Source organism: Rhyacophila brunnea, unplaced genomic scaffold (assembly GCF_057557595.1).
Source record: "Rhyacophila brunnea isolate RB1 unplaced genomic scaffold, BYU_Rbru_1.0 scaffold_2, whole genome shotgun sequence".
NCBI classification, from domain to species: Eukaryota; Metazoa; Arthropoda; class Insecta; order Trichoptera; family Rhyacophilidae; genus Rhyacophila; species Rhyacophila brunnea.
Genome location: NW_028232859.1, coordinates 43,970,477 through 43,987,488, shown reverse-complemented (window position 1 = coordinate 43,987,488; position 17,012 = coordinate 43,970,477). Strand labels below are relative to the sequence as shown.

The following is a 17,012-nucleotide window of genomic DNA, read 5'->3' as shown; positions in this document are numbered from 1 at the left end:
AGAAACACTGGTCAAAACAATCTATATTTTATATTGGAAAGATGAATAATATGCTATTATTATGCCCTATCTTTTCTCAGCCTAGAAATCAGAATTTGAATTATTGTCGAACAAGAATTTCTTGTTTACGTGTTAAAACTGTGAATTAACAAGCCCCTCCTATTTAGTTAATCGCACTTCGACTACAGCGACTTCCGGTTATCGCCTAGATCTTCTTGTCGGACGGCAGTAAGTGATTTTAGTGTAAAAATTAAAAAGTAGTACACAAATATAATAAACATATTTATTAGACTGAAATACCATAATTGGAAATTAACCACATCACATAATAATATATTTTCATTATAATAGCATAGGTGGTTGCGTTTTATAATTTAAATTATTATATTTCAATTATTGTTGGATTAGGGAAAAAAAAAGCAAAATATTTCACAAACACTAATCTAATGCCATACTATCGTCTTCATCACCCTTGTCTTTAGGTTTGACGTCTTCTTGCGATTTAGATTTCTTTTCTTGATTTTCTAAGGCTTTAATAAATGCCTTCATATCACCGTTTTGTGCCGCAATTACAGCTTCACTCCCCAAGCCAAATTGAGAAATGATCGGTCCTAGTTGACCTGATGCAATTGCATTAGAAAATAATGACATAGCCTGAAATGAAAAAAGAAAACAACACATGAATAATAATAATTATCTTCCTTCCTCCATGGAACGATCTACGGAACAGTGTTCATTCCATAGCTAAATTGCTGATGATTCGTGGCATTAAATGCATCAGGTTCAATAAGAGAATTCAACGGTTAAGGTGTGTACAAAAAAAGGAAGCTCAGGAGCACTCATAGATTTCATAAATAGTAACCAAATATAAGTTATTCTTATTTTAGAATAATCCATTAGAATCTGATTGGAAATTCCTGAAAATAGCATTATTTCACTGTATTGTACGTAAAATATCATATTCAATATTGGACAATGTTCAGTACATTTTCAAATGTGAAAATATGAAGTATGGCCATAATATAAACCCCAGTGGCGAAGACTCCATACTAGGTGATTATTTAAAGCCTACCTTCTTAAGAAAAATATTCAATTTTATATTGACATATTAAATAATATAATCACATAATAATATATTCAATATGCCCAATGACATCTATCCTATAATTGTGATAAAATTTTTACGATATTTCCCCATATTTCAATAAGCACCATTCGTGGCATGTCTCGAAAGTTTAAGCGACATTTCGTTTCGCTTCACATATTGTATGGATTATGTTCATGTGAATCGAAAGTTTTTTTTATATGATGTTTGTTTCTCATAATTTCAAGACGTCTGGCGCGGCCCATACAAATCGTTAAGCTATTTAAGGAGCACTTACATATTACGTAAGTGCACATTTATTAAAAATAATTAATAAGATAATTTAAAAAAATAATTTCTATGGGATTCAATATCTCGTGATTTTTATTTATCAGTTAGTTCATTCATAGACTAAGACAATTTATTCAGTCAGTTATGTCAGTTGAAATCTGATATTGTATATAAGTCTGTGTTTTAAATATAGAAGTATTTTAAAATGTCTAGTTTTACAGGTTAAATTATAAATCGTTATGGAACAGATACACAACAATGGATTTTTTCAAAGATGACAATATATTTTGAGCGTATCTTGCGTTTATAAATGTTTAGGAAAATGCATAATTCAAATTAAATTTTAAACCATCAGTGAGCTTTTAAAATTCCATTGATTTTTGTGTACCTATTCATCAGTAGTAATGTCGGATTATCATCTTATTTTCCGTAAATATATCTAACAAGTGTGCTTTCTCCACAGCCTACCTCTTCCCAAAAGTCATCCTTCGCCACTGATAAACCCATTAAAAATATGAAATCTCTTGTATGTCTTTTTATATAATGCAGTATAATTTTTTTATTAATTCTTTTTGTCAAAATGCAGGATCCTCGGATTGAAAAAATACTGATTCTGAAACTGTGATCCCTAATGGCTTGAAAGATTACATGAAAAGTTGTAGGTATATTGAAAAACAAATATGTAACTTAAATAAAATACGTAAATTAACTGACCTGAGTAAATTGAGGGGAGAGCAACGTTGTCTTGATGTCATCCTGGGGTTGATCAGGTGCAGGTGGGGGTAAATGTTCCATTAATCCCGCAGCATGTGGGTCGGCGGTAGCTATTACGTCTGCACTGGAAATAACGGAAGCTAAGTCCACCATCTCTCCTTGACTCGATCTGTCTGCGGATGACCCTTCTTCACCAGGCGGACTAGCCAATCCTGATAAGTACTTTTGCAGATCAGATAAGTGCACAGCTAAAAAAAAAATCAAAAACACTGTTATAATCATGCTTTTTTTGAATAAGTTGTTAATGGATGTAACACGTAAAATCAATGTATGTAAGTGTAAAGGCTGAAATTGTGTCACAACCACCAGAGACATTGATTATAACTAGCAAAGCCAGCTGGCGGTCACCAGTCTGTCTCGCTAAGTCTTGCAGACAGCTTGGCGTCCTAATGACATGTTGTTGGGTTTTAATATATTTGTGAAGTATGCATAGACGGCGCCATTTCCTTTCGGGGTGGATTTTCATTCACCTCAGACAGTTTGACATTTCGCTGATGTTTTACGATTTGCATGTCGACACTGCCAATATATTTCTTTTTTTTTTTGTTAACTGTCAATTCATGGTGGAACTGCATTGTATTGTTGTTTTTATTTAATAAAACGCAATTTTTATGTAGTACTTACTCCACTTTTAATTAAATAAAAATTGCGTTTTATTAAATACTGCCAATATAAATTTGGGGTCATATGCATAGTCTATCTGGAGTCTGGCCTTCAGAACATCGTCTGATGCCTTCTCAGGCTGCTAGGCCTAGCAGAACAGCTGGCAATCGTCGATTGCTACCACTGACATTTTAATACAGTATGACTGTAGGTATACAGTAAAACCTTGTTAGTAAGAAAAAAAAGTTCCTTGACCATTATTTTCATATAAAACCATATCTTTAATTCGAATTTCGTAATTCGAAATGATTTCAGAGTCCCTGGCATACAAAAATATTCAATAAATCGTAATAAAGTACACTACTTCATGAGCCAGTCATAGGAAATTGTGACAGACTTTTCTTAAAACATCATAAATTTAAACATATTTTAACCCTTTCAAAGCGTCAAGAATACCGCTTTAATACAATAGAGCGCGTCATGATTTCAAGTTGTGATAAATCACAATAAATGTCAGTCAAACATGTACAAATACAGTCATCAAAAATATTTTAAGTGTTCAACGGTGATTATGAATAGTCGTAATATTTTTAACGATCTTAAAAATAAACATTTGTGCCCTGATTATGATAAAGAATGACGAACAAGCCGCGTTATACAAAAAGCGTGTGACTTACGTTTCAGTCGCCATTTTGTTGACGTGTCGGCTCCGGACAAGTGCGTCGATGACAGAATTATGTTCAAAACTTCAGAGTTAATGCAACCGTAATCCAAGACCACTTAATAAATTATGAGAAATCCTTTTTTACACCCCACTTGATAATATTAATGGTTTATTTTGATAACATGACAATACACTATTCACTAAACAGAACACATAATCCACATAGTTTCAAATGTTATTAATTTATAAATTTCAACATCGTCTGATATGTAGGTAGGTCATTTTAGTATTTTTGAAACACTTAAATATTTTAATAGTTCACCTTTTCATGGTATTCTCTAAAGCACGGATACACGCATAATGGCACGTTACACTCGGAACACATGTATCTGGAATATTTTTTGGTTTTCGGCTTTTTTTTTGTATTCGCACAAAGATGACAAACTCTGCAAGGATTTATCCGTTTATTTGCGGGAGGAATTATGTCCGGCATATGCTTTGCCATCGCTCTAGCTGATAAGCGCAGTGGATGGTCGACGGGTTGCTGTGCGCGGGATGTGGCTGGAACTTGATATTTTTCAAATATTTGCCTGATTACTTTTAACTGAAAATTAGCTAGACCTGTTTTTTTGCCTGTGATAGTACTAAACAGAATATATGAATTTAATAAAAACAGATCTATGATATGGAAAGCCACCTTTTTGTACCATTTTATTGATTTTCGCATACAACTTAGTGTACTTAACATCATATCAGCTTTATCTACAGATCCCATACATTTATTATATTGGATAACACATGTAGGTTTCAGTATAGGCTCTCCGGTCTGCCTATTGAATTTTCCTGTGGGTGTAAATGAATCATTGTGCAATGTAGTCAACATATGGACTTCGCGCCGGTCGTGCCATTTTATAGCCAATAGCGAGCTACTATTTTTTGACTCCACTTCTCCTTTCTTGAGCTTCCTAAATGTTGGCATATTTCTTCGATTTTTTCGGACTGTTCCGCAAGCATTTGTTTTTTTTTCGTGAAGATGTTTAAATAAGTCTGGGCTTGAATACCAGTTGTCAGTCCACATAGTATGACCTTTACCGAAATATTCGTTCATTAATGTCGTTACCACAGCTCCCGAAATGCCAAGTCCCTGCTCATCGACAATATCTGTTCCTTCCCCGCAATATATTATGAAATCTAATATATAACCAGTCATCACATCGCAAAGAACGAACATTTTTATGCCGAAACGGTGGCGTTTTGAAGGAATGTACTGTTTAAACAGCAATCTACCTTTGAAAACAATTATGCTTTCGTCGATACATAAGTTCTCGTGCGGCATCATTGTTTTTTTGAATATTTCTCGGCAATGGTCGATCAGAATTTTAATTTTATGTAATTTATCTCCAGGAATTTGAGTATTGGGATCCGAAAAGTGCAACATCCTCAAAAGCAAAGTATATCTGTCTCTTGGCATTACTTTCCCGAACATTTGGCTGGATAAGAGTGGATCGGTTGACCAATGTTCCTCTATTGTGATGTGACGATTTCTAGTCATCAACATACTTACAGCAAAAAAAATGTACATTTCTGGGACGTCTGTGTTGACCCACTTATTCATTCGTGATTTCGGCGATGGTTCTTGTCTTCTAATGTCTTCTGTATAATAGTTATTTGTTTCGATTACGATTCTGTCCATTATATTTGAATTCAAAAAATGCTCAAAAAATTCTATTTCTTTAGAGCTATCTGATAAATTTGTGTGCGGGCTGACTCCAGAAAAGAAATCATCAAATTCGTGAACAACTGGTATGAAAGGTCCAGTAGTCCACGAAGACAGATCGTCAACATTACGATTTACATTTAAATTAGAGGCGGCGGCAGCAGCACTTTCTGATGGGGCACTGGAAGTATCTGAATCATCGTAGTACTCATTTTCACTCAATTCATAATCTGAATCAGGATCATGAATTGCTTCTCCCATTTCATCGCTCAAATTACCAGGGATATCCATTTTAAAATAATGACAAAATATCGACCACACACAATATGCTATCACAAAATGTTTTTAATTTTTCCGATACAGAAATTTTCAATTGTGTGAAAATGTTTATTTACTTAACATATCTTTTCTTTATAAATGACTGATAACTAAGGTAAATAAACAACTTTTGTCCGTTTTACCTATTAGTATAATCAGAAAATAGTATTTAAAAATGTTAATCAACAATAAACAAAGAGAAATATTGAATCGCGGACTCTTATATTTAAATTACACCTTGTTCAAATTATTTTCCGAAACTATTAACTCGCGGATAATATACTAGCAGGTAGACGAATGAATGCAATCTCAAAAAGCATTCCTTTTGTAAAATGTTTTGTAAATTCACTTTGATCAATGTAACTTTCTCATATTCTATATAACAGTTTATGCACCAAATAGTTTTTCAATCACTAAAAAACAATATAACATATTATATCGCGAATTCGTATCGCTACAAACGCGTCAGTCAAATATCTTCGGCGCACATGCACTAAGAAGCGATAAGACACTAATATACCCGGCAAGTTTGAATTGGCCCGATGACTGATATTTTTTTATCCAAGACACGCTCCCGAAAAATATTTATTTAAATTAGATAGAACAAAAGTTTAGGCTATTCATTGACAGATGTCAAGAGAAGGATGATTTCTGAATAAATTAAATCAATATTAGATTTTTTCGCGCCTGGCCGAAAGCAGTACTAGGCAAACGAAAATCGAAATGACTTTAGTCAGCTGACGCGCGGATGACTTGCGCGTATAGGCTGACTAAAGTCAGTTGCCGCGTTAGAAAGGTTAAGGTAATAAAAATAATCCTGACATTTTTGATCCATTAACACACACGGAACCGGAAATTTGGTAGGCACAGCTCTGATCGTAAACAATATTAATGAAAATGAAAATTTTTATTTTTTCAAAATTTTTATATTTTCCCCCACACATGTCATAATTCGTAGATTCGAATTTTTTTTCGATTTTCGGTCCCGTGAAATTTGTATTAAGGAGGTTTTACTGTAATTGGTGTTTTCGCCGACAAGATTGAAAAAGTATCTACGCGTACGGATGAAATTTCATGTAAAAAATCCAAGCTGAAGTCAGTAGGTACCTACCAGCGTTCATTACAATAAACAACTTCTACTGTAGTTTATAAATGCTAGGCTTGTTTCGGGGAAAAATTCTAATTGTGTATTTTTGTTTGAATTGCGACTTTTTGTGTTATGTGACCGCTCATTTAAAAATACCTATTCTCTGATTTAACGAATAATGGTTATAAAGATCAAATTCAGTCGGTCCCATCTTCCTCATAATAACCTAGTTCGACTGTATTATAATATTCTCTTTATAATGAAAGTAAAAGTGTTCACCAGCTCTAGTGGTGGATGGTTGCGTCTGAGCGGTAGGAGCAGAAGGGGTGGCGGCAGGGGCAGGGGCAGCAGGTGTGGTGGGCGTGGCGGTGGCAGTGTCGGTAGCGGCGCGTGGTGGGCGAGCTGGCGCCCGCGGAGCCTCTGACGGTGGCCGACTAGATGTTGGTGTCCCGCTGCTCGAGCGAGAACTTTGACTCGTTGATGATCGGCTGGAATTTAATGGATTACTGATTAACCTGGTAAAAAAATTAATCAGATGGTGGGAAGACAATGAGAGCTGTATTGGCAGTGACGGGAAACTTTCATGCGTGAGTTATAGACATTTTTGACACCAAAAATAACGCCGAATAGATCTCTTAGCTGGCTCTCACATCAAATCTCGTCTCGCATATGTCGATGTGACTATTTCGTTTGAAAAAAAACATCTGCTGCAGCAATCGACAAGTTGCACCCTTCTTAGGCTCCGAGTCGAAGTAGCATACAAACACCTACGAATTGTTCATTCCTATACCGGCTCGCCGATCACCGGATTCAAATATCTATAGGTTTCAAAGGCTACGCGCGACTTTCGCTGGGTAGTTGTGCGCGATCTTCACAAGCAACACTGGATCTCAGTTCTCGGAAGTTTGTTTTATGGCTGTGCGACACAGTGCGAGACGAGTTTTGATGTGAGAGCCGGCTTAACCACCGGCCGCCACTCAGTCTGGCATCATTAATTGTTCTATTTATTACTAGATTCGCATGTATATCACTACACATCTAATTTTGTCTGTTTTTGTGTCCAATGGTTACAATATATTATTATGAAAATTGATGTTCCAACAGTCAGAGAGTGTAATGTGAGCATATTCATTTCTGGGGTATATTTGCATAACCTGTGATATGACAATATTTTATAATAACAGACTATGATAATATTATGAATAATAATGGAAAAATATAGATTCAAATGAGGCGCTGAGTCGCTAAACTAGCTCCTGGTGATTTTTCGATAAACTTAGTTTTGAATGTACATAATATGTGCTCTATTGATAGATTTATTATTAATATATTATTTACTATAATTAATATCGATATCGATCTATAATAACGATATTTATTAACTTTTCCAGTTGAGTTTCAAATTCCTTCCAATTTCATCAAAAAATCAAAATGAATATTGAAGAGTCGCCAAGCGTGCTCTTTGAAAAAATAATGAGTCGCTAAATTGTCTATTCATAAACCGCCAATCAGACGCCGCCATTCAAATACTGATTTGAAACTTACTTTAAATTCTCTATACAATCGTGTCAAACTGGTCACGAGTGTGCAGTGAGAATGTCGTGATTTTGCTTTGTCTATTTGATTGTTTTTATCTATTAATAATGGATGTTTCATTAGTTAGTGTAAGGGAATCTCAACCAGGAGAATCAAGGAAGCGTTTGAGAAATCCAGCAGGCTGGAAATGTATTGGAAATATAAAAGCATTCCAAACATCAATTTTTGCTATAGTTGTTTGAATAATGCAGTGGTGTCCATATTAATTTTTAGTTTCGGACGTAAGTATGTTGTAAATATTGAATATGACTTTTAAGTACAAGTTTTTAAAATAATTTAGTTTGGTTAAAAAAATATTATTATTGGGACCCTTCTTAATTGAACATTATTTTTGAATCACTTGACGACTTTCTAAGCGAATCCATAATTCTGATAAATTAATCAACATAACTGCCTTAAAGTTCTTTATATATATTTACATATCTATATTAAATGCTGATAACCCATGCATTGGCGGCTTAATCCGGAATAAACTAGCAGGTCAATTTTGAATATATTATTTTAATTTGCCTTTTCGTTGTATACTGAAAAGACGTATTGCAAATTGACTTTTTATACATTATAGAATAAGTGCTAGAAATTGTTATAGGTAGGTACCTACTTACCCTTCAAAAAATGTCCGTTTTTCATAACGCCAACCCATCGTTAACCGAAATTGCACACAACGCGTTATAATTTTTTGTAAATTAGGTCCACTTTTCTTTCTTTGCTTTTTGAAAAATCATCAATCACACGATTATAAAAATTGTCTATTTTTCCCACATATTTTTTTTCAATACTGAGCATTGCAAGAGCGGTCAGTCTATCCTGGCCCTATTGCGTAGAAAGGTTTTTATTCTTTTGAGAGTGGAAAAACATCTTTCACTTTCAACTGTTGTCATTGGTATGACGCAAATAAATTGGAGAACTTTGATCGACTCGGAAAATGTTTCGTTGAAATTATTGCTGAGTAAAAAATGTAGAAGAGAAACTGCACTATTAGCGCCATGCAAATCATCTCGTTGATAAAACACCAATAATTCATTTTTTAACTTGATTATGTTTATTTCTTCTAACAGTTTTACCAAATTTACTTGACGTGTGGGAAAATTATTTTTAAAATCAGTGTAATTTTCTTTATTGAACAAATCGGATATAATGGAATGATCGTTGGATGCGAATCGTGCTTCCATTTCCATTATAATTGTATCACAGACTTCAATTGCTACTGCGTGCGTACTAACTGCTTCACAAAAATGTTATAAATCACTAAAAACCAAACGTTGTGTGTATATGCAATAACTGCACCAAAAACTCCTTACATATGATTAAAATAACCAAAGGCATTCATCAAAACCTGTCAACGAATCCGAACCGCATACACAGTTGCGTCTTGAGACCAATTATCTAGTCAGTGTTATCATTCTGTTTCATTTAATTAGGTGAAAAAATCTTTTGTCTCACACTCGGGCATTGCCGATATTACAGTAATTCACGCACCGTTACAAGCTTCAATCTCGTATTTTGTGTTATATCGATCTCTGTCTTATGTATGAGAAACGAGAGAGAAAATTTTATAAAAATATTCAATTTGGGTCAATTTTCAGACTGCCGGCGAACACAATATTTTTGTTCGGGGAATTATCGCCCAAACAAAAAAAAGCCCAATAGACTGGGTCGACACAATATCGCGCGCCCTATAATTTCAAATCCACCGATTATTATTAATATTATTATATATGACATTGCACATATTATTAATATTATTATGTCGATTGTAAGGTATTTATTTTGGCAGGTCAATGACCGAATGACCTAAGCAAGGAGCCGCCAGTGAACCCATGTATAGGTTTGATTGGGCACCCTAATATTGGTTTATGACATAGCATAGACTAACTCAGATAATTTCGATAAGTCATGGGAAATGACTTACATGTTGATATGATTACTCAAAGAAATGCGTTTGGTTTAAAAACATACTTTTGGGATGTATTTATTTAGTTAAAAGTAGACACATGTTTCGGCTTACAACATCATTAAATTCGTTTTTTGGCTTTACTCAATTAAACACCGATTAAAATTATTTTTAGTTACCTACTTAATACTAAATAGTCCCCATACAAGTTATGAAAATATTCTTTTTCGAAATATGACGATTATCGTTTATTCGAAATCAAATTTTTAGGACCCCTGTATAATGGTCTACTAATTTATTTAATCAACTAATTTCCAATCATGCCCAGAAATCACTTATTCTTTTATTTTGTATACTTCTGTAATTTCTTTCTCGCCGCTCAACGATTCATTATTCCGAAAAAATGCTTTTTTATGTGTGTATGTATACCACTTAAAAAGCTAAATAGATGCAATGTAAGAAAAGAAAAAGATCTACAAGCTAGTAGGTAAGTATGGCTACAAAATATTTGTTTGGCAAAATAAATTCTAAAATATCTATATTAATTGACATAAATACGGGCTGCTACTGAGGTGTCATTTCCGGCCGACCATATTCCCGCAAGTACCAAATTCGACTCTATTGACATGGAATGTCAAAATGTGAGTATGTAACAAACTTTGCTCTTTACGACAGCGAGCGCCTCAAGTCCGCTCTCCGGACAATTTAAATGTATTTATTTGGAATATTGCCCCATATAAATTGAATTTGAGGTTTTATTTTACTTTTAATATTAACCTGGAAGATACAAAATGACTTAACCTTTACCACTCAAATTTTTTTTATAGGTACATACCACCCACTCGAGACTTTTTTCCGTAAAAAGCATAATTTCAATATAAAACATTTAATAGGTGAAAAAAATGTAAATTTTTTTTTTTTTATTTCTATAAAATAGATTTATAATGAATATACTGTACTTATTTTTAGTTTATTTATAATTCTTCATTGTGTGGTATTTCACAAAGCAATCTCCAATATGTAATCCTGGTTTATCACAGAATCGTAATGAAATAGCGGTATGTAGAGAAGTGGCTATAAAGTGTAAATCGTCCACACATATAGATATGACTGTAAATATGATCCAAATGATTTGCCTTCAAATACACTTGTAATATAAGCAGCCGTCTCGTAAATTTTCTAAATTAATTTCGGGCTCATAACAACTTATTCCCAGTGCGGTACACATTATCAAAAGATTTCTCAAAAAATAATAAATCGATACGTAATAATTTTCATTTGACTCATTAGAGTATTTCACATTATATTTGTAAGGTTCTGAATCGGCATAATATAATAGTAAGTATTGTCATCAAAAACAGTCTATTCAAATATAAAACTGTAAACTATACGAGACGCCCCTGCGCAAGCGAGAACCAATAAAAATAAATAAACACACTTCAAAATCATGCGTGACAAACAACTTCAGTTCACTCTAGTCTGGGAACGTTCAATAAATAAAATTTATGTGACAAAAAAACATTGCTTGCAAGCAAGCGACCTACGAATAAAAAAAGAGAAGATTTAGATAAAAATACTATGTAGAAATTACGCACGCAGTATTCTTTTGCCGACTTCTTTCCCAGATAAATGTAATAACCTATTATTATTCATTCTAACTTGATTGAAATCGCATTATAAAAATTGCTGAAAATATTACAAAAAATTATTTTATTGGCGTGCCGCCGCTACGGCGGCACTCGAGTAATACGGGAAACTTCTAATGCCGCCGATATGGCGGCACTCGAGTGTTAAGGGTTAAATTACACATAAAGTTAAAACACTGCTCATAACAGTTTTTCGTGATTCACTCAAAACTCGAAAAACCCTCAGGAGCTACTTTAACGACTCAAATGATAAATTGTTACTCATGGGTACCTCATACTCCCAAGTAGCGACGAGAGACCACCGATCTGACCGACGCCCCCAAACAATTGCATCAGCTGTTGCTGAGACATGTTGTTTAAAATATTTTGAAGTTCACCATCCGGAGCTCCTCCACTGCCACTGCGGCCGCCACCCAGTGCTGGTGGATTGTTTAACACTTCATTTATACGTCTACACCACTCCTCGTCTTTGTCTAGTTTTGGCTCCTGAAATATAATAAGTATGTCACTGTTACATAATAGAATTTCATGTTTTTTGATTGACATTACAATAATAAATCTAATGCTCTGAAGATGTTAGCTAGTTGGAGCTGAAATCTAAGATTTATTTAACGTTTGGCTCATTTCTCACTTAAAATATCTTCTTCATGTTGGTAATGAAATGGGATGCTTTATGAAAAATTTCAAATTGTGTATATATTTGTGCTTTCTTCACAATAGGCTGTTTGAGACTTTCCCGGTTAGTTGTCGATTGTAACCAGAGATTCCGGATCGGATATTGAATTATGCTGAAAGGACAAGAAGCCATAACATTTTTAAATGCAACTCATCGTCCTTATTATTTTCAGGGTTCCAGTTTTTTTCGTTTTAGATAAAAACACGTTTCCCTATCTTTAAAATATCCAAAATGATGCCATTAAATCAAACATAAGTTTAAATATTTTATAGATTGAAGAATATTTATTCTATTATGCTAAGGCCACATAGGTAGGTGTTTCGCTAGTGCTGAGCTAAAAAACACTACTGCCACATTGCACGCTACGTGCTTAGGTACAAATTCATTTGACATTTGGGAGCGCTCAAGTCAACAATGATGTCACTCTCAAAACTAACCAGAAAGCTACTTCTCATAGAGAATGTAAGTTTAAAATTTCGAAAGTCTCAAATTCGAACTTGTTGGGTGCATAATATCAATTCATCCCATACGTCATTATTCATAACCTCAAAATATACGGTGTTTGACATTTGTCATATTGAAGAAACATCCGCCATCTTGCAAAATCACTAGGTGACACAATAAAAATAACCAACACATTTGTTCGCCGGGAGACTCACTAGATGACTAATAATCACGTAGCAAGGCGTAATGCGTGCAGTGTGGCCATTGTGATAGTATAGTGTGCGTCTGTTCGCTAGGATATGTCACCTAGCACATAGCCACCAAGCAAGGCACCTGCCTATGTGGCATTAGCCTTATGGTTTGGTTATGCAGGGTGTAATCGAATTTTAAAAACCATATGCAATTTGTATTCTTAGTTCAATGTAAACAAATGAGTATGATTGACAAAGTGTGCGTCGGATCTCCACAGTCTACCTCCACCCTTCGCCGATGACATTTCAATTACAGTGAATGTAATTTTGGCATAAGTATAGGATTTTATGAATCAATTACTTGATGTACATTTTGTGAAGGTCTGGTATGAATTTGTTTTTTTTATGCAATAAAACCAGTGGTTTACGAACTGTATGGCATGTGGTTAAGTTTCAAAAAACCACTACCACAAAAAAGATACTATCGTATTAATTATAATCCCCTTACCGCCATTGACCATTGCTTCTGTCATCGACTGGTTGAATCATGTTTTTTATTCATGAAATACAAATACAATTTTTAATTGCATTACATTGCATAAATTGGTCTGACATACGTTCATTCTGATTTCTACATTTAACAATGTGAATTCTGGGCCGTTTTTTAATTATGACAATGTCAAGTACCTACTTTATCTTTACCATTACGTCTTAAGCCGCGTTGACACGGTCTAAGTACGATCCAAGTACACTTGTATCGAGTGCCATCCAAGTGACAGCTTCATACTATTTATTCCTATCCAAGTTAACTTGGATGGCACTCGTATGAGACATCTTCATACTAATTATTCTTATCCAAGCTACTTGGACCGCGTCCTACTCATCCAAGTTAACTTGGATAGGAATAAATAGTATGAAGCTGTCACTTGGATGAGACATCTTCATACTAATTATTCTCATCCAAGTCTACTTGGATCGTACTTGGACCGTGTCAACGCGGCTTTAGTATAAGTTCTGATGTAATCGAATTAATGCAATTTAAATGCTACCAAGCTCTCTCGCAGATAAAAACGATTAAGTTATCCAATGACGCTGCTCGTTCATTAAATAATGGACCTTATCAGTACATACTCCAAAGATTTTAGCTTCACTTCTTTAACCTTTAAATATTTCGTTTGACGGGTGACGAACGAGTTACAGATTAATATGACAGACGAAAGGACAGTCAACTATTTGAATAGTGATGTCAGGCAACTGAGATAGATTCGTAGTAGGTAGATACTGAAGATGTTCACCTGCATCCAGAAGAAAAATTTCCTTGTAGATGATTTAAATTTGAGGACGAAAACTCTGCCCGTCGTGCATTGTGCGACTCTGAGAAATTCACAATCGTCGGGGAAAATGATTAAGTCGTCTTCAATAACACTAGTTGTGCGATCCTTCCAACAGAAATGCATAAGAGAGTCGTCACTTTGATACACGTAAATGAATCCTTTTCTCTTATCGGGGTTCATCATTCCATCTTTTAATATCATTCGGCCGGCACGGAACTCGACCAAGTGTTTGGATCCCCCTGATCCACCTCCGAGAGCACTACTGCTACCGAATAAAGCCCCAGAAGGCATATTTCCTAAAAAACGTACAAGGGAAGACATGGTTACAGTCATGCATGATAAGTAATTTTTACGCATAATTTATGACATTTCAGAAAACATTTTTGTATTCAAATTAAGTAGGATATTTATACAATGACTAAAAGCTCGCTTTATATTCCTAAATAATTGTATTACCTGAGTAATTGTAAATCCAAAACAATCTAAAACTCGCGAGCCGCAAACGATGATTTTGCCAAAGTGAAAACTACAAGTTCATGGCAATACAGTGTTGCTAGTAAAATCAATGTAAAGTCATTCAAAGTTTATTTAAAGTGTTTATCTGACAGCTGGCTGTACTTCATATATATTTTAAACTATTACTCAAATGTCAAATTCAAGTTAAATAATATAAATCCCAAGTCATTTGGTATCATAAAATAAAATTGTGGAATTATTAATAAAATGGTATTGTCTATGGAAGCATAGCGTGTCGCAGATCACAGAATATTGCCATATTGGCCCCGATCATGTATAAATTTGCCAATGTCATAAATCGGGATTTCGATTTCATCATCTGGCAACTCTGCGCATAGATATCGAAACGATTGAATATTTTTTGTGAGACGAAACACGTCACAATATTTTGTGTATTTATATCAAAAAGGCTAGACTCCAGCTAGACTGTGATTTTGAGAAAATACTGTACCCATTTAATAGATTATTGTTAATGTGCTGTAATTCACATAGTTAATTAAAAACAACAAAATTATAACATGAGTTCTCCCACCACTTGGTCTCCTGGAAGTAAGTGACATCCTCTATTATTAAATTTCATGGTATTGCATCCCTTTGCACTTTAATGCAATTAGGTACTTACACTTTTTCAAAGAGCCTCGGACTTTCAAGACATCCTCTTAAGCGTTTACAACTGAAAATCATTATTCGGTATAATTGATTTAAATACTTTTTATTTACTTAATACATTTATTATAATATATTGGTAAGTACTGTACTTTTATTCTGCAGTCTTCTGTATTTTATTTACCCACATAATTGTAGGATAGTTTATAATTTGTTTGTTATGATACGCCTTTATATAACATTCTGTATTGACACAATTGTTTAGTATGACCAAAGTCCTCTTATTTGAGAATAATAATTGATGGCAATTTATGTATGTCGTTGACTGACTATTGAGAGAGATTTTTAGTAAATGACATTAGTACTTACCAGAGAAAATCCTCTTCTATTTAACTACCCACTTGGATTAGAGTGATTAGACAATGACTCATATTATTTATGTAGAGTATACCTACATCTTCAAAAATCATATTTATTTGGGTAGATTACTAAACTTATTTCTTCAATAAATCCACCTGCTGAAACAAAGATGGTTTCATTGGTACGACCACTCAACAAATGAATCAGTCATGAATCATGATATACCTCTATGTTTGATTCAAATTTGTGATCAATACTTAATATGAATGACCAGCAGCCTAGCTACTTAATCGCAAGAGTACACAAATCATTGGGACCCAACTGCAGAGGGGGCCATTACTCTCAGTCCGACATTTGTTTTAATTTATAAAATTCTTATTAAGTACATAATATTATATCTTCCACAACGGATTAAGCAGGTAAAAAAGCACAAATCTCTGAAACTGTTTAATCGTGCCATACAAAATAATTCTACATGACGTAAACATTGTATTATCATATTATGCAATCAATTTTTATTGTCTATTACTTTATAGTTTATTATTGTAGTCATAAGTATTCAAGCATGCATCTATACCGATGATACTCAACCTTTTTTTTCTTCGGGCCAAATACATATATTTGTAGAGTAACGCGGGCCGTATCACTACTGGTGTGATGAAAAAAATCATGAAACCCCCCCTTTTTTACAAAACATTTTTGAGATTTTAAAAATTATGCGTGTTTTTTAAATTAATTGTGTTAATTAATCTCAAGATATATGAAATTCCTGATAATAAATGTGTTTTGGGCCGCAGGTTGAGTATCGCTGATCTATACTAACATGAATGAATACATTCTGTTTATTAAAATAATTATATAAAAACTATCAGTGACATCTTATGGAGGCAGGCAAGTCATGTGTTGCTTAGGGTCGTCAAATTAAGTATGTATATGAGTAGCACGTACAACTACTATTTAGAGTAGACTCTGTGAGAAATTTTGCTTGCCGCGTTGGAAACTACTACTCACTCTAATCTTTAGCCTAGATTAGATTTTCATCGGATTTTTGAATCTTAGATATCGAAGAAAACCTTCTTATATAAATATGCAGCCTAAATACAATAAGGCAAACAGAAAAGGACCTCCGAGACCACCGATTTTCATAGAAACTCTTAGATATCTATATTTCTATATTATGTTTACTTACAAATTTGAAACTGGAACATGCT

The 17,012-nt window shown here is 34.1% G+C and overlaps 1 protein-coding gene across 1 annotated transcript; it reads right to left on the bottom strand.

The window, feature by feature from the left end:
- Positions 1-269: 269 nt before the first annotated feature.
- Positions 270-14,847, bottom strand: Rpn13 (regulatory particle non-ATPase 13). The gene is made up of 6 exons (XM_085947681.1): positions 14,776-14,847; positions 14,281-14,615; positions 11,946-12,160; positions 6,818-7,026; positions 2,090-2,337; positions 270-654 (listed from the first exon to the last, which is right to left on the bottom strand). Exons 2-6 carry the CDS (start codon positions 14,608-14,610, stop codon positions 439-441), a joined length of 1,218 nt encoding a protein of 405 aa, XP_085803807.1. The 5' UTR covers positions 14,611-14,615; positions 14,776-14,847; the 3' UTR covers positions 270-438.
- Positions 14,848-17,012: the final 2,165 nt, after the last annotated feature.